This window comes from Cardiocondyla obscurior, linkage group LG15, assembly GCF_019399895.1.
Source record: "Cardiocondyla obscurior isolate alpha-2009 linkage group LG15, Cobs3.1, whole genome shotgun sequence".
NCBI lineage: Eukaryota > Metazoa > Arthropoda > Insecta > Hymenoptera > Formicidae > Cardiocondyla > Cardiocondyla obscurior.
The window spans coordinates 3,128,083-3,149,933 of record NC_091878.1 but is presented as its reverse complement, the minus strand read 5'-3'; the positions used below and the strand labels follow the sequence as shown (position 1 = coordinate 3,149,933).

The 21,851-nt window shown below is 40.8% G+C and overlaps 2 protein-coding genes and 1 long non-coding RNA gene across 7 annotated transcripts in view; 1 reads left to right on the top strand and 2 right to left on the bottom strand.

Moving 5' to 3' along the window:
* LOC139108295 (uncharacterized) overlaps positions 1-11,808 on the bottom strand; it is a 117,892-nt gene extending 106,084 nt beyond the window's left edge. Inside the window, exon 1 of the mRNA XM_070666436.1 lies at positions 11,523-11,808. Within this exon, the coding sequence (XP_070522537.1) occupies positions 11,523-11,631 (109 nt within the window). The 5' untranslated portion in view covers positions 11,632-11,808. The remainder of the gene's footprint in view (positions 1-11,522) is intronic.
* Positions 1-21,851, top strand: part of Nlg-3 (neuroligin 3) — a 125,195-nt gene that overhangs the window by 53,302 nt on the left and 50,042 nt on the right. The window lies entirely within an intron of this gene.
* Positions 11,911-21,851, bottom strand: part of LOC139108314 (uncharacterized) — a 55,596-nt gene continuing 45,655 nt past the window's right edge. For 3 of the 4 annotated variants that reach the window (XR_011546640.1, XR_011546638.1, XR_011546641.1), the window contains one exon: positions 12,058-12,414. This is a non-coding gene — a long non-coding RNA (uncharacterized lncRNA). The other variant, XR_011546639.1, reaches the window with a different exon arrangement.

Genomic DNA, 21,851 nt, shown 5'->3' with positions numbered 1-21,851 from the left:
TATATCGTGAAATCTTAATATATTTTATATTTTGCTACGCCACTTTGTAAATTAAAAGTCTTAGAGTCACTTCTGCCTAAATTTTTTCATTGACGGATTTTTAGATCTCTTAAACCTTTGCTCTACATACTCGTCACGTCAATATTATCGTTCGCAAATCGACGTGGGTCCTTTGACATCTCCGCGACCGATTTCACCGGTTGTTACAGAATTTTTCCCTCCCGAAAAAAAAAGAGCCTTTAAAGTCGCGAGGCTTGAAACTTACAGACGCGTTAGATCCATAGATCGCGGGTTTATGAATCGATTATATTTAGAAGCAACCATCAGCGGAATAGAATACGGCGAGGCGAAGCGGAGGAGAGAAAAAGAACGGAATAATGTACTGTTGCGCTTTTACAGAGAGCACCGCGCACGACGCTTTCGAGGGAGCTTAATCCTTTTGAATAAAGAAAGGCGCGCCGCCGGTACTGTGCGAATGGCTTTCAAATCCTTTCATGTTCTCCAAGGACGCCCGCGCTTTCGGCTTGCATACTGCATCTATGTTCGTTGCGTGGCCAATGATTGTATAGTGCCGCGAGAAAAGCGGCGGAAATGATGGCGAAATCTTGTCGCCGAGTGCACTTGAATCATTAAATTCCACGATGCTTAAATTCAGATTCAAATATTTGAGCGACACCCTCCGCGCGAAAATTTGATTACTCGCAGCAAGATGTACTTGCAGAACAACGATCTCCGAAAGCATTAGATACACGGACACGTTCGGTTATTTTTTTTAATAATAAATTGCTCAATAATTAACGGGGAATACAGTGGGAAAAAAATGTGTCAGACACGCGATATTCACAAAGAACGAAAAGAAATGCCGACAGCCTATAAACGGCAATCGGAAAGTTTAAACGACGTTTCGAGCGACGGAAGTTTTCACGATGGAGGAGCGTATCTTCCGGCTTTACTTTCCAACTTCGATAATTTCATATCTCGCGAGAAAACGTCGCATTACGGAAGTGGAAGCAGAAAATCTCGAGTTAATCCGATCATCGCTGGCGAGTTAGAAGGCCTAAAGATCAAACGTCAAAACGTGCCTTATCGATCGAAAACTCGCAAATTTTTTTTCTCAACAATGCGAAGGGAGAATAAAAATCGATTCTTTAATTTGAAAAATCGAACGACAAGGCTTTAAAAATTCAAAGTGAAGAACATAATTGAGAGATATAAAAGGCAGCATTTAATTTGACCGAAATAATCAATTTGATAATTTTCAATGAAACATTTCATTACAATTTACAGTGATACCATTCTAAAATTCATACAACAAGCTCTCTCGAAAATGCGCCGTGCATATCATACCAAAAATGAAATTCCGCAATAGTCGAAAAATTGTGTCATTAAATATAAGTGACTCTTTATCTACACGCATATTGCCGTGTAATTATCCTACATTTAAATGGTGTACAAAATAACTGTTTTGATAATACAATCTAATATAAAAACAGAACGTAAAAAAAATTTCAAAAAATAATCCGGCGTAAAAGAAATTACGTTTAAAATTATATTTAAAACTTTCGTTCAAAAAATAAAGGACCGAAAATGCGAAGGCGTAAAAGTTTTGAAAAAATAATTGCTGCATAAATCGCGGTTGTCCCGCTTGTTCTCATTAAGCGCGGCAATAGTTGATTACGCGCGAAGAGCTGGAAGAGAAGACGTTTCCTGCGCGTGTAGTCGAGCATAGCTGATGCTCACTTCAGTAAGGACTTAATTTGCAAAGTATCCTGGCGAAATCTTAGCTGGGCGGCCTCAACTGAAAGCCAAATGAGGGACGAAGGCGCAATGGGAGGCTACGCGGCCCGTCTAATTTGTATAAAATTTGCTTCTCTTCTCGTCGCCCCGCTCACCCTCGGCTTTTCTCTCTCTCTCTCTCTCTCTCTTTCCCCCTTTCTCTCACTGTCTCTCTCTCTCTCTCTCTGTGCAACTGCAGGCGAACTTAATTTAAGTTGAAAAGTCAACCTCGTACCCGCCGACCGCACTTCAAACAGAATCCGCGTTTGCCAACCACCGGATGGTCCTTCATTGCATACAGGGTGATTTTGTCCGGCCACCCCTTCTCTTTTCAGAAAGCTGAGTCAGTGGAATTTTAGCAAAAATCGAACTCCAAACGAATCCTATTTTTGTGTCACTCGTCGAAGACCAGATAATAAAAACTAACTAATGCAAAAATATGTATGTGTGTCTCACAGTATTTTATGTAAAATTAAAATTTTGTTTTATTTAAACGTCTTAAAATTTTTATATTTACCAAGATATAAAATAACGTAAGGAGCAAGAAACAACCCTCGCGGAACATATGTCGCCTACCTGCCGTAATCGAAAGTAGACACGAAGGTGAAACTAAATAAAGGGCTTGACTATGACAGATAATGAAAAGCACCTTTTACGTCCGGTTTCATTTTCCAAAGTTTGTTGCCGTAGAAGGCATTTACCACAAGCAAGCACGGTATAAACGTTTCTAGAAGCGCAACCGAGCGGAAGATGGCCGTCGACGAGAAGCGAAAGCATTCTCCGCGGAAATGAGGTCAAACACCTTAATTAAGACATAATTATCGAGCGTCTGTCGCGCTACAATATCGACGTTAACAAGAACAAAAGTCGGTCAGTCGCTGTTAGCTAACCGGTAGAAGGATTCGACAGATCCCCCAAGGATAAGAAGAAGCTGGAACTTCTGGAAGTGACAACACGAGCGAATTCTCGAATGATCTCAAACTGAATCGCCAAACTTTATGCTCTACATTTATTGTTCTCCCGCTATTATTGTTATTTTCACTTAAAATATGAAATGTCGCCCGCGCGAACTCGCAGATCCAAATATTTGTTGTCTCCAAAGTGCATCTCTCGCAAAACAGAAGAAGAGCCCTCAATTTTGGGAATAAAGAAACTTAAAAACAGTAAAAATTTAAAAGACAAATATTTGAGGGGGCTCAAACGGTTTTAAAATATAAAAAAGCAAGAGGTCTCGAGACTTAATACATAAAAGAAGTTCAAAGATTCGGAAGGAGAAAAGTTCAAGGACGTAAAGCAAACCACGATTAATTTGGCAAACGATTATTCCCCCTTCTGAATTTTTTTGTTTTGTAACGACGTCGTTATCTTTCCTACTACCATTTCGCGCTGATTCGTAAGATTAGATACTATTCGTTTTATTTTCACTGACGAGTCAACCATGCCACACTAACCATTTATTCGTAACAAGCTTTATTTTTCTTTTTATTTATAACAGTCGCGTCGAATGTATTATCATTTATATTTTTCACCATAATAATTCTTTCAGAAATAGCATAAATTTCTTTAAAAAAAAAAAAAAAACCCCGAAAATTTCTATTTTTATTATTAATTTATTTATTTAAATAGCTCCTACTTTTCAACTAATTTACATTTAATTCCGAAAAATTTAATTTTGTCAGCCTGAAACAAATCCGAGTACTGACATCGCGAAAGTCGCGTAACATGACATGCTGCTAAAAAAAAAAAAAAGCGTAACGGGGATGATAAAAGGTTACTTAAAATTGAAGCGTTATAACTCGTGCTGATTACTATGGTCCCATCTCGTCGGTATTAAATCTTTGAAAATGAGAACCTTATTAAATGTATTGAAGTACGACACAGACGTGCAATCTCTCGCCGATGATCCCGAAGCCACTAAAGCGAGTTCGCGTTAATTATACGTCGTTACGAGCGTACATACGCAATGAGATACCACCTTTGCGGGGTTAATGAGAATAAAGCATAATTAATGCAACGGGCCGCGCTCGTGTATCGTCCAATGTTACAAAAGCGCACCGCGATGGCGTTACAAATTTATGGCGCATAGATTTTATAAAAATTGTCTCCTTGTTCCCTGCCACATATGTTTAACGCGCATAAACAACAAGTCTTGATTAAAATATTAGAGCGAACAAATGGTATTGTTAAACGCTGACAGGAATAACGTTGCTGCCGACGTTTCAAATATTTTAAATAAACGCCGCGCATATTTGTTTCAAATACAATAGCGATTTTGAATCGAATCGGAATATCCGATGAATACCGCATTCGTTTAATTGCCCGAACAAAAAGGTGCTCGCACGAAGGAGCAATTGCCCCCGAGAGGCTTGGTAATTTTCGCGGCGAAATAAATCGTTAACGAAAGAATAAAAGCGTCAATGCAAATGGTGGTCCCGGGAAGATCGATATTTCATGTTTTAAGGCGTGACGTTTACGGTCTCTCCGCGCTTTACAACAATTGTCTGTGGCGATGCGGCGTCATTAGAACTCCATTCCCCGTCAATTATTAATGTTTGCCGTTACCGCAATAACAAAGTGCACTTTTTACGGAGGGTATTGATGACCTCTCATAGGAGAAACTCTATTTCCACTGAACGATTTTGTACATAGTTTCATTCCGAGTGATCCTGTCAAAGCGCGATGTCAAAACTTTCCTGCCGCTTCGCCGCCTCGCTGACGTGTCGGCCCCGCTGCTTAGTCGTAAGCAAAATTTATGGGGGAAGTTTACAACTCGAGAACCCGGGTAATCAATGGTAAAATGACCACGGACTGTTTTAATTTCATTCGAGTTAATAATTTCCGTAATGCCGCCGTAATTTACCGAAACATTCGATATTTCTACCGGTAAAAGCAGTCGCGAAAATTTTGTTTAACGAAATCCTGCTGTTCTGAGTTACGCAGTTCGATTTTTCGGATCCGTGGATCACAGAATTAATGCCGGGACCGCCGGGTAAGCGTTCTCGCGCGCGGAAGAAAGGAAGGAAGCCGTGCTTGGCGAGGGGACGCGCGATTGCCTCCGCGAAAGTGCAATTTGGAACGGCGTCGCCGTTCCTCTTCGAGATTTAGAGGCTCGTTGCCAAATGTCAGAGCGGCGAGTACCACCCAGTAATTAAGTTTACTTCCAAGAAACGCGTCCGCCGTTTCCCACCGCCCCCGCGCCTGATAGCGGCCCCGATTCCCGACTCGCCGTCTTCACCTTCTCCGCCCTTCCGCTGCTAGATTGTGCCCACTCTTGTAGAACAAGTCCTCTAACGACGGGCTACGACGAGAATAGAGGGACTTTGTTGTCCCCGAAACCTATGGGAACGCGAGGTCCTTGCATTCGCGCACGTCGAGGCAACCCTCCGATTTTTTTTATCGCTCGATTTGAAAATGTCGAATCAACCGGAACTCGAGACGCGCGCGATCTTTAGTTTATTAAGACGTAAAATTAATAACGTGCTTGCACGATATTTTGGTATCGCCCTAATCTACTTTCTCGAGTATAAATTAATTCGTCCCGCTAGTTTATACGTAGCTCTGGGTCACGGAGTGGATATGTAGCGTAACGCTTCGATCCGCTTCTTAAGGCTGCAGAGCCTTAAGCCGGGCTTAACACGTCACCCGGAATTTGATCGGCCCTCGTTATCCCCCGCTAGTCAGCCTGGACCCCGTAACACGGCATCCTGATAATCCTTGCTCGGTTAACCGAAATCTCTTCTAAGCCTAAGCAGCAACGGCCGACATCGCAATGCTGGGAATTTACAAGGGGACTGAAGCTCCATTCTCGCGTGTAATCTCTTCCGTATTTTATTACTCGCCCATTCGCCGATTACAAATTAATCAAATATAACGAATATGACAAAAACAAATATCTATTTTTATCAAATCTAATCTTTCGTCGAAGAAAAGAAAAACACAATTAAATTCAAATTTAAAAAACACGCGTATTAATTTAATTTAGCTTTTTGTTTCAACAAAAATTACATTTAATTAAATAAAATTTTTTATTAAAGGAAATGAAAGTAAGTCTTTACTTGGCCCAATAAACGGTCAGTGTCTTGTCTTCAAAATTCTATTTTGTTAGCTTTTTTAAACATGTTATTTTTTTAAAAATTATAATTAAATTAGTCTTTATAATTTAATTTACTACTGCAATCTAGAAACAACAGTAGTTTCTAATTTATTGTACCCTGCATTCTACGGCACGCGATTTGTCAGAGAGCATGAAAAATTAGTAGAGTCGATTACTACGTAACGCTGTTGCTTGTACCAATTTAGCGTATACAAAGCGATGCGGCGCGATTATACCGCAGATTGGCGCAACAATAACGAAAATGAGTTAATTAGCAACATTAATGCGGCATCGTCGACTCCAAATTGTTCGCTGGACAATAATTCGTCCAACATAATCGGGTTACGATGCGTGGATATCATAGTGATCGCGAAGGGCGTCCCACATATCACATTATGCTATTTTAGCTCGCATGATTTATTTTCGACTTTCAGTCTGCGTAATTTATGAATGCCAACTATTACACGGCTAATTGCGAAAGTTTGCCCCGAGAATCTACTTTAATTTTTTTTATAAAAAGCGATACGTTTATAACGTCTTGCATCATTTTATGCGCATAATTTGTGAAAGGTTACGTATAAATAATGTAAAAATAAAAGTATCTTTTTACATGTAAAATGTTATACTGCGTGTGAATAAGGGTGAAAATTTCATTTGAGTATTTTCCGTCTCGGAGATATTTTAATCCGCTGGAAGGTTTATGTCTCTCTCGACAAGGACGACTTACAATAAGCCAATTTGCGAATATGACAAATTGCCAAATATCTTTTACATCGCTGAATAAAGCACGAAAAGGGGAAAACAGCACGTGAAAGGATGGAAAAGGAGGAAAAATATATTTCTCTCTGATCCTCGAATTACCAAATTACACTACTCAAGCCCCGTGTTCTCTTATCTCAAGACGAGACTTTCACGAGTGAGCTCCGTTTGAAATGTCATTTAAAGTTCCCCGTTACGAGGACGAGTCACAGCATGTGACCCGACCCTCGTGAAACACGCAGGATTTAAGGATCTGAAGATCTTGTAAGTAATCGGGAGCTACAGCGACGCTGAAATCCGTCTTTGAATTTTCGATTTATTTGTAAAATCGAAGATAAAGTTTGGAGACGCGAAAAAGAAACGTACTAGTTCGAAAACTCAAGCGAGAATGCAAATAATCAATTACGGGATACATAAGCAAATAATAATTTTAAATAAACTAAGACCTAAAACAAACTGAGTTTCTTAAATCGGAAAAACAAAAAAATCTATATTAAGTTAGTTAAAAAAAAAAGTTAAGTCCTACGAAGTTAAACTCTACAAAATTTATGAATAGACTCTTTTAACTTCTGCGAAATTACTCTTTTTCTGGCTTTTCCGGTTCTTTTGACGTAATCGTATCAATTCTTGTTTCAGGTGAGTTTCGCGCTGCATCTCGTGAGAAACGAGAGCATCGGTGGGCGAGATTTGGCTTTATAAAAGGGCTTTGATCAGCGCAACGTGAGTAAGAAGGCAAACATTTGAGTAACATGAGATGAGGCTTTGGATTCGATAAACGCTTCATGGGGTCAGATCCATTAGCGTGACGCCGCTAAATTGCTGTAAACCGATATACTAGGGCACCCTAAACGTCACATTAATTAACGTTAATTGACGATTAAGTACGGCATACCGGCGCGAAAATTCTCTTCGAACTCCAACATTGTTTTACCGATTGATCACTTGTTCAAGTACGCACGCACGTATGTAGATATTATATATAATTAATTTTTTTTCGATATGCGGCTCCAATAAACACATGAATAATTACTTTTCTAAAAATACAGATATTTTGGGAAACTCCAGAATTTCTAATTATCACAAATTAACATATAACGAATTCTCTAAAAATTGCACGATATATTTTCAATATTTTTCATTTTTTATACGAGCTTTAGTTAAAAGGATTCTATTAATAAGAATTTCTGCGGAGTCATATCGTATAAAATATGCAAACTTACAATTAGTTTATATACGTTATAAAATATTATCGCTCGCCGAGTGAGTATTGCTTACGGTTCTTATAACTGCCTTTGTTATCTACAACCCACCCACACAGACGCGGTTGCAACGAACGAGAATATATTTGCGCGGGGTATAATTCATGGTCGAATAGGAAATGACGCTATCCATTTCCGACGACCGTGACGTTTAATCCAATGACACAGGGGAAATCTAGAATTCGTTTCTCTTCGCCGTCAAGCCGTCTGGCAAGATGGTGTAATGAGAATTTCTGCGGAATATAAGCAATCGTTTTCTTTCCTCCCATCTCAATTTTTTTTAACCACGCCGCGAAAGCGGCTGCCGAGAAGCTATCATTTTTGACACTATAAGTCTTTGCATACATTTTTTATCTGTCTATTATCACTACAAACTGGAAGACGGTAAAGAAAAATTAACGTTTATTATCTGCATATTTATTTGACTTCTTTTTTTTTTGTCTAGCTTATCTACCGTGCAAATTCAACGAAGGTTGTTTTCTTTTTTAGATAAAAGTTTCGCGGCTAAACAGAGACGTGTACTTCACGGCGCGCCTCTTCGACGACGTCGCGATACTTCGTCGCGCTCTTTTCAAGTAGGCCGCGTTAATGTCACCCGGTGCTGGCGTGAATAGAAGGTGTAACAAAAGCTTTCTTTTTCGGCGGCTTTAAAAGCGCGACTTGTCAAGAGGACCAGCCGATGTGACAAATTAGCCGCTTTCAAACTCCCGCGTTCGAATTAACTTCACGTAGTTAGGATAGTTAGGGGCTTTACACGCTCGTGGATTTTATACATACATCGCCGGTGTGCGTTACACTTTTACCGAGAATTACACGTCGCGTTTGTGCGACGGATGTACCCCGGCCGTTTTTTTCAGCGTCAATTAGTCGAGATATAAACGCAAACAGAATCCCGAAAACTATGGAAATTAATTCTCGCATTTAATAATTACGGAATCACGATAATGAGCAATAAAAAATTAATTATAAATCTAATTTGACGAGACCGATAATTAGCAACAAAAAAAGCCCGGTGGCGCGGCGCACGTTGAATTTTTAGACTCTTAATTAGAAAATTAATTAACTAACTAAACAGAATTTCGTGAACCACGTTCGAGAATGCACGCGCGCGCGTTCACAAATATCATGAATTATTATCATAATTGCTGTAATTAATTTCAAGGAGTTGTGATAATTAAATTAACTAATAGCGTATTTGATACTGGTGTAATGACTACAGAAAGGGAATAATAAAAATTCGCAAAAGGAGGAAATTAGAACGGTGAGATGCGAAGAGAGGCGCATAATTTAAGAATTTTACATTTCTCTCTAATTAAATCGAGATTTAATTGGAGGTCAAAGTGTGTCGCAAAGAAAAGGGATATCCTTCTTTTTTAATTTCTATAAAAGCCCTCGTGAGAAACGCGCGGACGCGAGCGACGGCCGAGAAAGTAATAATAAACGACGAGTAAACGCGATGATGCGACGAAATTTATTCATAAGCAAACTTTGGCCGTTGTCGTTCTCGGCGGAAGGAACACTCGTAGATGTTTGGTCGAAACTTTCTCGCGCCAGGGGCCCCAAGTGCTTTTCAGAAACTTCTCGCCGCTACATCGCGCCGATATTTCGTCAAGAGCAACGTATCGATAAACGACACGAGAGCACGGTCCGAGGCAGCCCGTCCCGCCGTTTCCGGTCCTTTCTATGACACGATGCCGCGCATTGCGATACATGACGTTCCCGAGAACTTGTACGTTACAACACCCGGAATACGTTCTTCTAGGAATTCCAAGTAAAATCACCCCGGGGAAAAGCTCGCTTCCGGCTGAGTGCTCTATTCGCACATATTCTAGCGTTAAAATTTTTTTTTTTTCTTTTATTAAATTATAAAAAAAAAGGCCTACGAGAAACGAATATGAAACAGTTTCCTTTAATTCCACTGTCAAGTTTATCGAATGACATTGGCTGGTGACTGCGAGATAAAACTTTACGTTTTATCGGGCATCTCTTGTCGAGCGAAAATATGATTCGGGTCAAAAGTCCATGCAAAGCAACAAACGTGCTGAGCATCAGCCAGAGAGCGAGAAGGAAGGGGGACCGACCGACAACTGCAGCGATGCAGTTGCATCGGAGATGCACCGAGACCGCGCAATTTCGTGGATAGGACGGGGTCATGCATTATCGGTTAGCGGTGCAGCCAACGTTACACGGTGCTGACCGTATCGCATTTCGATAAAACAAAGACAAGTGGCCGGCCCGGGCTGGCCAAGTGAGCGATGGCCGTCCTGTGCAGTCAGGCGCCGTCGGGAGAGCGTGTATCGGATCTGGGAAGGGCTGCTGCAACCGCGAGGGCTACAAATGCATTCCCGGCATTCCCTCCCAATTGTCACAACTGTACAAAATCTCCTCGCCTGCTGTTTGCCCTAGCTCGCCGACGTTTCGATTGATACCGCGTCACGCGATTGATTACGGTTATCCCTTATGGCGATGAAAGGCGGATAGTTAATCAGGTTTATAATTATCAATTATCGCAACAATGAAATATTATATAGAATTATTATACGCGTAATAATGCATAATAATATGTATTATTGCGGCATGACGCGACGTCACATCCCGCGTACAAAATGATAGAGCGCTCAAACTCCCCCCTTCCCTTCCCCCACCTTCCCCCTGATGACGGAATTAACGATCATTATAAAGTAATTGCCCGCTCCGTTTATTATTCTATAATTATTTTGTAATAGCTATTAATCCCACGTCTGAAAAATATCACGTATTAATCCATTTATCGTGGCAATGTAATATTTTTGAATAAAGGGTAGAGCGATATGAAGTATAAAGGTTGTTTCGTCGATAATCGTAAAATAACACGAAACAATTTTATGAAAGAACATTGATGATTTTTTGTTTTTTTTTTGTTTTTGTTTAATCACCCTATAGTACGTTTTAATCAATAATTTTTACCAAATTATCACACGATATTTAATTATAAGCCGATACCGAGTCACAGCGTCTCAATTATTGTTTAATATTCGATTAAAAATTTGCAGCACGAGAATACTAATAATTAATCGCGAAATGCTTAACTTTCGAGATTTTCCCACGCCTAGGGGAAATATAACGACAAGTTTATTAACCCATGCAGCAAATGTGCATGTAATGACATTTGCAGCTTTGCAAGCGCGTAACAATCGCTGCCTTGGGCATTCGGGTGTCGTGCAGGAGAAGCCGAGAGCGTTAATCGAAATCATAGCGAAACGACGCACGTATTGCGCCAACAATAGGTGAATTTAGTCTGATTAAATGCGGGAGATAATTGCGGGAGATACAGGCCGTCATGGCGGCACGGACCGGGATCGATGCGCCAGTAATTATACCTTACAGACGATACGCCGCCGCTTCGCTGCAGCTTTATGATTTCATTTGCATGTCAATGGCGACTTCACGCCGCAGCCCGCGGTGGCTGGGACTAAATCTTAAGTCTTTAACACCCCGTGTGTCGAACGATTGCGCTAACTTGTTTTCTATGTAATTCGCGGCCTAACTGATTTGGATGCGGGTCTTTATGCAATTTGCATTGCCTTTCGCTAGTTTACCGCAATTTAACGATCCGAAATTACAATAAATTATAAAAAGATATTGTTGACACTAACCTGTACGAGCATCAGCAGAGTTGACGATACAGCAGGTGACTGTAACAAAATAAAAAAATATTAGTTGTAGAGATGCTGAAAATAATTGTTGCGTGAAAAAAAAATGCATTTTAAATTGATTTTATAATAAATTAAATAAAAATAAAGTTTTCTGTTAATAAAATAAAGCTAGCAATTTTGTGCAAAAACAAATTAATAGTCACCTATTAGTTGCTCTGCCGGTGCGTGATGCCCTTTCCTGAGCCTCCTCCTCCTCTCAGTTGGGACGTGTCGTCCTTCCGCGCAGGGCACTCGCGAAATCCGCGACCGTGAATTTACAATTGCGACAAATCATTATTGAACACACTCTATCGCGCGCTCCTGGTACGACACTCGCGTTAAAAAAAATCGAGTAACAAAATTTCATCGCCCGGTTAACTCATTAGGCACACGCGTAACGCCCGACGAAATGTCTGCAGTTCGTTCAATCAATATGATCGGCGACGAGAGCACTTTCAGTTATATAGTTCGATAATCCTGTAACAAATGAGAAAAATAAATTGTAGAGATGTAGAATGTTTGTAATGTTTGATGTTAAACAAAAAATATTGTTTAAACAAAGTTTGGAGGCAATTAAGCCTTTCTAAAATTTAAAACGTCTTTTTCTACTAATTATTAAATTATTATTTTAAGTTTACATTAAAATGACAAAACGATTGCGATAAATAACTCAAAACTGTAAATTTTATGTAAGTACAAAAATAATTATTTACCTCTGGGTTGCACCATTGATGCAGGATGCCTATCCGAGGCCTCCTCCTCCTCTCAGAATGTCGATCTTCCGGCACACAAGTCCTTCGCTCACTTATTACCGCCAACAAGCACAAGTCCAGCTTCTCCTTCGGTCCATTACCTGAAACAGAAAAGAAAGTTCAACACGGTTAATCAAGTATGTCCATGTACCACAAAAGTGTATTCGTATACGTACTCGCCGCGTAAAGAATATTCGGCGTGTATCGAGAGCCGCTGCACGAAGAATATCTGGACATCACGCGCGCAAGCCACGCACACCGACGAAAATACCGTAAGTCGCGTTATTGTCGTAGGTTATTTTTAGATTGATCTGCCGTATGGAAATCATGGTAACTAGCCGTGAGTCAGCTATCTTGTGTTGAGCGATCCCCCCGCACCGCGCACCCGTGACACGTAGCGATCCCCCCGCACCGCGCGCCCGTGACGCGTACGCGATCCCCCCGCACCGCGCGCCCGTGACACGTACGCGATCCCACACCACCGAGTACTGTTCGTTGCTTGCTTATTACGCAGAACTTGAATATGCCACACTTCCCGTAGATACACTCCCATTTCGAGCGAGCTTCGACCAAACTAATCGACGATCAACTTTCTGTTCTATCACTGATTTTTCTGTCAGCTGTGTCGTGAAACGGCTGGGTTACATGAACGGCAGTATTAGATATAATCGTCGATCAGTCTGCTTAGAGCTTAATGGAACTAGGTACAATCAATCACTCGCGAGTTACGGCTCGGGGAATCGAATATAACGTATAAATGCCGATAAAATGTACTTTTAAGACGGACTATCTTGCACAGAGTTGCTACTAAGTCAGCGCCCGGTTGGGGACTGAGGAAGGAAAGTGCAGCCTGCCGGTTCTCTCACGGCCCCACTGCTGCGCTTGCGTACACCGCTGCGCCTCGAGCGCCCGAGACACGTACGCGGTCCCACACCACCGAGTCCTGTTCTTTGCTCGCTTATTACACAGAACTTGAATATGCCACACTTCTCGTAGATACACTCCCATTTCGAGCGAGCTTCGACCAAACTAATCAACGATCAACTTTCTGTTCTATCACTGATTTTTTTGTCGGCTGTGTCGTGAAACGGCTGGGTTACATAAACGGCAGTATTAGATATAATCGTCGATCAGTCTGCTTAGAGCTTAATGGAACTAGGTACAATCAATCACTCGCGAGTTACGGCTCGGGGAATCGAATATAACGTATAAATGACGATAAAATGTATTTTTAAGACGGACTGTCTTGCACAGAGTTGCTACTAAGTCAGCGCCCGGTTGGGGACTGAGGAAGGAAAGTGCAGCCTGCCGGTTCTTTTACGGCCCCACTGCTACGCTTGCGCACGCCACTTTGCCTCGAGCGCTCGCGTCGTGAATTTTACGAAACGAGAAGCGTTTAAAATACCATATAAGATACATAGTACATTCGTAGTACATTTGTAGTATATTATTAAAAATTATTATAGTAAATCAGTCTTTTTTATTTAACATAGAAAAGGCAAAAGTAAATAGTACGCGCAAAACGCGTGCTCTGTAATATCGTTAAAAATAAAAAAAGAAAAAAAAAAGGAATTGAAATATTCTATAATACTATTCGTTTTCCATGACCTCAAAATTACGAAAAGAATACTTTGTTCAACCGATAGAAGAGAAAATTTGAAAATTTTCGACAATGTGTTCTTTCCTTAACATCTCCTTAGAAAGTTCCTTGCTGATCCCCCTTTCAATTTTTTGAACATAATATCTTTAAACTCCGTCATCTTAATAGGCATCTCTTGAGACATGGGGGTGGATTAAAAAACGGGGAGGGATTAAATTATCGAGCTTTCAAACGATTTTGCCTTTGGGTTGTCAATCCGCGGAGTTAGCGGTGATTAAATGACGATGGCAGATCGACGGCCGCGTAAAATTAGCCGAGCCAATTGCGTCCGTCGTAATGGCAGTTAAGACCCGTAAATCGCCCGAAGTAAAGTCATCAAGTAAACGATAAATCTTACCGGACGCACGTAGATGTTCTCCACGGACAAGCTAGTATCGTATTCCAAACGAAGCTCGTCGCCCCGCGCAAATTAATCTCGCCGTATAATTAATTATTCAGTTATCACGCGACGACTATCCCGAGGGAGAATAGGCCGAACCTGTCCGAGTTCATCGTTCACTTGACTGCCGACGTACATAACGCTATTACACTGCAACTGCGTGCGTCCGTTCGCCAACGAGGATATTGGACCAATACGTTTACTCATGTCGGAGCTGAAGATGTTTGACATATTGGCCACGCCGACTATTTATGGCCTTCAATTTTGCCTTGAGATATTTCAAATCCGCGACGACAAATTGGGCGACATAAATTTGTACAGGTTGTTTAATTGCTTTGAAAAATGTCCGGGATATATTTTACAAATGTTAAACATCGATCAATAATTTCCAAGCTTGAAAGGAAAGGTGTTAAATATAATTTATTGCTTTCCATATTAAGAGGGCAATTATATTTTAGTTTTATTTTAATATGGCAATGTGCATTTTTCATAAATATTATACTGTAATGTATAATACCTACTACCTTCTGTTTTATAAAAAAAGAACCTAATAATATTTTATTTTAAATATTGTATGCCGCCATATATATGCTTTTAGTAGCGCAATATGTTTCTATTAATTTAATAACGTATAATAATAGTTTTATGTCTCTAAACTATTAAAAAAAAAATTCCTTTTAAATCCAAATTTTGTTAAAATATAACGTAAATATAATGGATTATAAAATTTTCCGATGGAATTGCAAACCTCCATTCAGGCAAAAAACTGGTTTTAACTTGTCATATCTCGAGAGCGAGGGATTAAGAGATACAAACGAATACAGAAATCCCTTTTTTAATATTAGAAAAATGTTTTAGTAAAATATAGTTTAAAGGGCATATCACCTTTGTACGGATTTACGGATTTATGAAGATTTATTTGTTCTGTTATTTTGTTTCCCTTATCTCGCGCTGCGCTTATCGTTATAAAAAAAAAAGAAATATTTGTGCCTTTATATTTAAAATTTTGCATTACACTGAAATATTTATTTTACAATAAAAAAAAATAATAAACAAAATGTATTCATCGAAAAATAAAATGTATTCCCGTTGTTTGCCAATTTAAAATCGAACTTTTACTTTTTGCAAAGTTACGAAAAATATTATTCCGCCTCTCCGTTTCAGCGCATCTCTCGATTCTTCAAATTCATGCAAATCTTTCGATTCGCATACTCGCCCGCCCTTTTCTGTATTTTCTCTTTTTAGTACTTTAAGATGTTTCAATCACAATTTAATTTAAGATTTTCCATTCTAAAAATCATCTTGCAGATCAAATGGGGAGTACGTTGTGACGAAATATCTTTTCGTTTTCTCTTTCCTCGTCCCTCCCACTGCTTTCTTTACCATTTACTTTACCCCTTTCCACACCTTTGGCTTTGTCACTTTCTTGTATATTGTGACATTTCCCTTATCCTCTATCGCCGACGGTTTAGCTGCAGATCCCTTCGCCCAGAATCCTAAAAGGAGTTACCCTGTGTTGCAGGATATCCCGGGGTCGTAGCAATTCGAGCACCAATAGGAGATAGAGGCAGTCTCAGCGCGAAACGTTATCACTCGCACCCCGCATATGTACATATGAGGCGCACACGCGGCCCATCATACAGGGTGTACTCGCATATACTATATTGTATATAGATTATATATATATATATATATGTATTATATACATATATATATATATATATATATATATTGTATATGTATATGTATATGCATACACGTGCGCCGCAGCACAGTACATTTCCATTTTATCTCAACCCTGAGGCTGCCTGCACCTGCTAGAACGGCTTTTGTTTCTTGCCACCGACACTGCACACAGCTAAAACAGCACCATCGTGTCGTCCTCGCATTTCGTCGTGCCGCCTTTTCTCCTGCCACGCGTCTCTTTGCAGGACGTTACATCCTTATGCTTTTAAGTTAAAATTTTGTTTCAAAAGATAATTGCGTTTCACGCGCGGCCGGCTGCTGCGAGCATCTCGCGAGATATTGAAAAATTATTAATTTTATGTAATTATTCTGACGTTTGCGCTAATTACTACGCGTATCGCCGCTCTTATTTTATTATATTGCTAATAGATATGTGTATAATAAACTTTTGTTATTTATCACGCCGAATTCGACATTCAATTTAGTCGGCGGTCAGCGCTACAAATCGTGATTGTTATCCGCTTTGTCACGTTTACCTGCAATTTATTCGCGGCTCGCCGTGGAATAACAAATAGATCTCCCGCTCCTGCCGGACTTTTTCCTTTCGCCGGAATTTCTGTTTTGCGGAATAACGACAGCGGTTGCTGCGCGCCGCAAGTACGCTACTTTCCAACGACGTTTAAGGAAGCAAGAAACCAACCGCCCGCTATATCCTTCTAGGAAGAGACGCATTAGTGTCTACCGCGCTTTTTCCTGCTCCGAAACGATCCTGCTTCCAACGAAATGGGACTTGTTTTGGCACTTGGCCGCAGATAAACGTTTCGGTTTCATACGCGGCGCGGCCTCGTCTTTCTCGACGCTCCGGATTATTTCCCAGTGATTTTTGCCTAAATTAATTATTTCGCGCATTCCCACAAATTTTGATTACTTTGAATTTTTCGCAAATTACAGGAGACAAAAATAACTGACAAAATTAATGAGATATAATTGCGAGACGCGACATGCTGTTTGCAAGGCGCAGTAATAATCAATAAACGCTGGGCTCAGAAACCAGAATGTCGAATAATGTAATGAAAATAGTGGAGGGAAAAGGGTAAAGTGCTTATACCGCATTATTTGAAAACCATAAACTTGTCAGGCTAATCTTTCTCTTTTTTTTTTTTTTTTTTTATTGGACGTTCCCCGAACGCGCCCTCTAATACACCCTCGCTGGCCAAGGGTAAGTAGTGGTCGGCTCGCAAATTAACAAATCGACCGACGTAGCGACCGCGGCTTTAAACCGTAACGCCGGAGAGTGCTTTTATAGCCTCGAGGGGGCGACGGGAAGCGGGCAAACTCGGGGTGAGAAAGAGAGAGCTACGACACAATAAAAAAAAAAAGGGCACCGCGGCGATATCTACGAAATACACCGGCGTCCAGTAATCCCGCAATCTTTCCCCAACACCGCAACCACGTTCTCTCCTCTTTTTGCACCCCCGTCTCCTCTCCATGGGAATTACGAAGCCGGGAGGTCCGCCACCTTTCCAATCTGCCAACTGCAAAAGCCGCCGGAGCAGTAAAATAAACAGAATCTCCTTTCGGTCCACTGCTCTCACCTCTTTTCCTTACTATCATGTTCCGCGGAATTATAAAATAAATTACAGAGCCGATCTTGGAACTCGACGGTACGAGGGGGTAAAGCTGTTGCACCGGCGTGTTGAGCTACGTTTCGCGAAACACATAGTTGAGAACTATTTTGACGCGGCCCTTCGAAGGTGATAACGGGATGAAAATAAAAGTGTCAATTACTAAGAACACTTTCAACTTTCCGACGTCGGGGATTTTAATTGGAGAACTTCGAAATTGTTAAATCCAGTTACTTTTAATTAAACGCAAAAAAAAAACAAAACGTAATTAAAAAAATTTTTCTCCCTTCTTGAGAATTTAAGGGGAAAAGCGTATCACTTGTAACGTGTATTGTAATTACTAAGTTCGAAGGATTATCATCAAAAAGTTCATATTATTTTTTCCGATTCTGACGTTATAGCGTTTTAATAAATTAGGACAGCATTGCACCGATTGCCTTTTCACTTCTAGAACAAGGATTGATAAGCTCACATTACGTGGAAGCCGTGGTAAATCGATAATAATTACCCTCGCCCACAGCTTATTTGTAATAATAATAGACTTATTTGCAATAGTTATAGAAGCGCATTTGCATTAGTAATAGGATGTGGGTATTGACCTCGCAGAAATATCAATAGCGTGCATGTATAGATAGAATATATACACATAATAGAATTACGGATTTGTAAAGTATGCACTATGCCGAAAATTTGAAAGCGGTGGCAAACTTTGTAATCAATCCGCGATATCAAAGTTAACGCGAAATAATTAAAATAATTGAAACGATTTTGAATAATAAACCACACTGAATAACGACTTTTCAAACACTGTTGGTTAGAATTAATAATAAAAGAAGAATTGAGTGCACCTATTTGCGCTCGCAAAAAAAAAAAAAAAAAAAAAAAAAAATCTAAAAAAATATTAATTGATTTGAACACGTTTTTTAACTTAACGTTCTGTATAAAATTTATCGAGTTTTCGTCAAAACTTTCAAATTTATAGACAAATAATTTATTTATTCTCTACTGATCGAAAATAAAATTCGTACTCTTTCGTTTTCTCCCGATCTTCTTAGCAATTTAATTTTGCGAGTACTCCAAAATTCAAACTCCTGAAATCTATAATTGTTCTTTGTGGAACTCGGTGAGTTGTTTGCATTTTTGCGAAACCTGGAAATGGCAGGCGAGTCACTGATCGACGATTACGGCCGCGGAAAAATTTTGGAAAACATTTTTCGCGGAACTCGGGAAAAATATTTCCGCGAATAAATATTTACGATACAGTGGCTCTCATAACAAGTGCGAATCGACTGGACATATATGCGCTGGCTTGCTCATGCATTTTACCTTTTTCCGTGTATGTTTTTTTGTCAACAAAATGGACCACGAGCTTATCGCCGTCCATTCGGGGCTCGATAATGCGTTGGTAAAGTAACAGCGGTACAAAAATACCCCTCGCGACATTCTATGATACTATTTTGCCTTTCATACTTCGTATCAAGATCCTACATATTATCGCGTTTTGATATCTCATCCGTCCAAACGTTCAAAATGCCCTGCGAGAGAAAGATATTTCCAAGAATTGCCTCACATACGGACACATCTCGCGAATTATTCTAAAATGTGGAATAAACAGATCATTTGGGCAATGATTAAAATGCAAATTAAAGCTTTGAAGCGCCATTCGTTAATAAACAATTAGCATTGTTACCGAAACAATTAGATATACAATTACAGTACAACAATTATTTTACAATTTCGAAAACGCAGGTCATATATACATTCTCTTTCGGTCATTTGATCGAATTTCGCACGTTTTTCGATTTATTCTGGCGCATTTTGACTGATAAAGAGAATTCTGCTCATATTATTTTCAAGCGAATTTTCAATGATAAATAAATTAGTTGCGGTTTGCCAATAAACATAAAGTCTTGCCTTAAAGTTATTGCGATATGCAAATGACGACATCCGGCCCGACGGCGGACGATAATGCGGAGTGTCGGGTGAGCTCGCGTAAAAATTATTATTTCCTGATTACGGCCGTGCCTGAATTTTAATTAAAGGCCCGATGGCGCGGCGATTCATTATGCAGAATGAAATATGCATTGTATATACTGACTGCCGCACGAACGTCCAGAATTTATCGCCAAGTCGGCGACGAACATCGCGGCGCAAGACACTGCAAATTGCATTTTCTCCAGTACACTCGCTCCCGCACCTCGTTATCATTGTTCACAAATTTTATTGCAGCTACCTCGTAGAGATCCGGTAATATCTGAAATATTGTCATCCCGGGACACTTACGTCACGTAAATTAATTGGCAGTTCATGTATTTAGATATCTTTTTATTCGCTCGATTATTTTTTTTAATTATTATTTTTTCATTTTTATTGTACTCAAGTAACATTGTTTTTTTTTCTTTTTTTCTCTCATAAATATATTTCGCCTCACGAAATTAAAGTGAAAAAAAAAAGTTAGCGGGATTTGCGAAAGGGCGAAAGTGATTTCGAGCCGAGTAAGGGCTTTATGAGAGCGAGTGAAAGTGTTTTGGACTCAGGTAGGAGTCATAGGGTTGCGAGTTGGTTGAATCGTGAGGGACTTATGACCCAATTAAAGCTCTCCGCCTCGCTCTTCGTCTCTCTCCAAAGTAACCTCCGTGTTATAACGCGCCAGAGTATCTCCTGTTACCCAATTCCCCGCATTCTACCTCATTTCTACGTCGTCATGACCCCACTGAACGTCACGCGCTAACGTTCAATTTCGCAGCTTATATTTATCGCTTCTTTCTCTTTTTCCGCGTAGATTTTCAAGCTGCGGGGAGGAAAGAGGAATTCCATTTACAGGCGTTATTCTTTCGAAACGATGTTTCTGTCATTAGATGTCAATTTGGGCAGCGGAGCGTTCTGCGCTGTCCCCGCGCGAGCCTTTATTGAAACGTCAACGTATGACACCGCCTATTCTACTTGCGGAGAGCCGCAGTTTCGCACGACAGCAGAAAAGTCCATTCCCGGAGATCCTCTCTCGCTGTGGGCATCGCGTATAGATTACAATTTGAACAACCCGGAATCGTGTACCGCGCGCCGGCGGGTTTTTGCCGAAACGTCAACGGGCGACACCATTAATTGGCCGTGGTCGATGTCTCTGTCACTAACGATGATTAGCTATACAGGGCGCTGTAATACGAGCAGATAGCACGGGGGCACGGGCATTAGTACACGTTACCGCGCAATGGGACTCGGAACCACTACAAGCTGTTGCCGAATTACACCAGCGGCAATCCCGCTGACCATCAGACCGTGCGAGCGAGCGCAGTTAGACAAATTATGTTGGTACGTGCTCGTGTTGTCGCGCTTTAGCCCCCCTTCGTCCCCCTTCCATCCTTTTCCGTCCGCCCTCGATCCCTCGCCCCCGCCGTGGGATCCGGCTTAATGCGGATTTCACGCAAAATTTAATCCCTCCCCATCCCGAACGGGGCTGATGTCGAATGCGTTCGAGCGCCGCCGATCCGGAACTGTTTTTCATACCGGCGGATCTCGCCCGCGAGAAGATATACATTTTTTAATAGCTCTCCCTTGAAAATTGGATCGCCGCTATTTCTACGTTAATGAATTTCCGGCACGCCCGTCCGTGAGCACCGTAACTCGCATCGGATCGTAATAGTTTCGGATCGAGCGTGCTTATACTTTCCAATATAAGCAATCAGAAGCGCGTAACTCCCGGTGAATCAACACAGCTACGCGAGTTTGAACGCTGCTTGGGATTTAACTGTTCGCGCGCAGGGGCTACAAATCGCGATCCCGCGGCAGTTATCGCTTTGAAGTTCCTTAAGTTTATGGCGCGGCGCAAAATCGTAACCCGAAGCTATCTGTACGTCGTATCCAGCGCGCGGGCTTTTATGAAGGCATAACCGGCCCGGGCATCGGCGAATCAATGCGTCATAACCGTCCGGCAGATAAAGACAGTGAATGACGACGGGAATAAATAACGTCTCTCGCAAGATAAACCGTAGTCGCGGAAACTCGAAAGTTTAATAATCTCCTCCCCCCGCCCTTCCCCTTCCCCCGTAAATCTTGGCACACGCTGTTTCCGCGCTAATGAATTTCCAGTTTTCGCGGGAGGAATGAGATTTTCGTATTTTGAATTTATAATTAATTTTGGCTTCCCTCCGCGCTCGGGGGAGTCGTCACGATCCCTTTGGGATTGTCTCA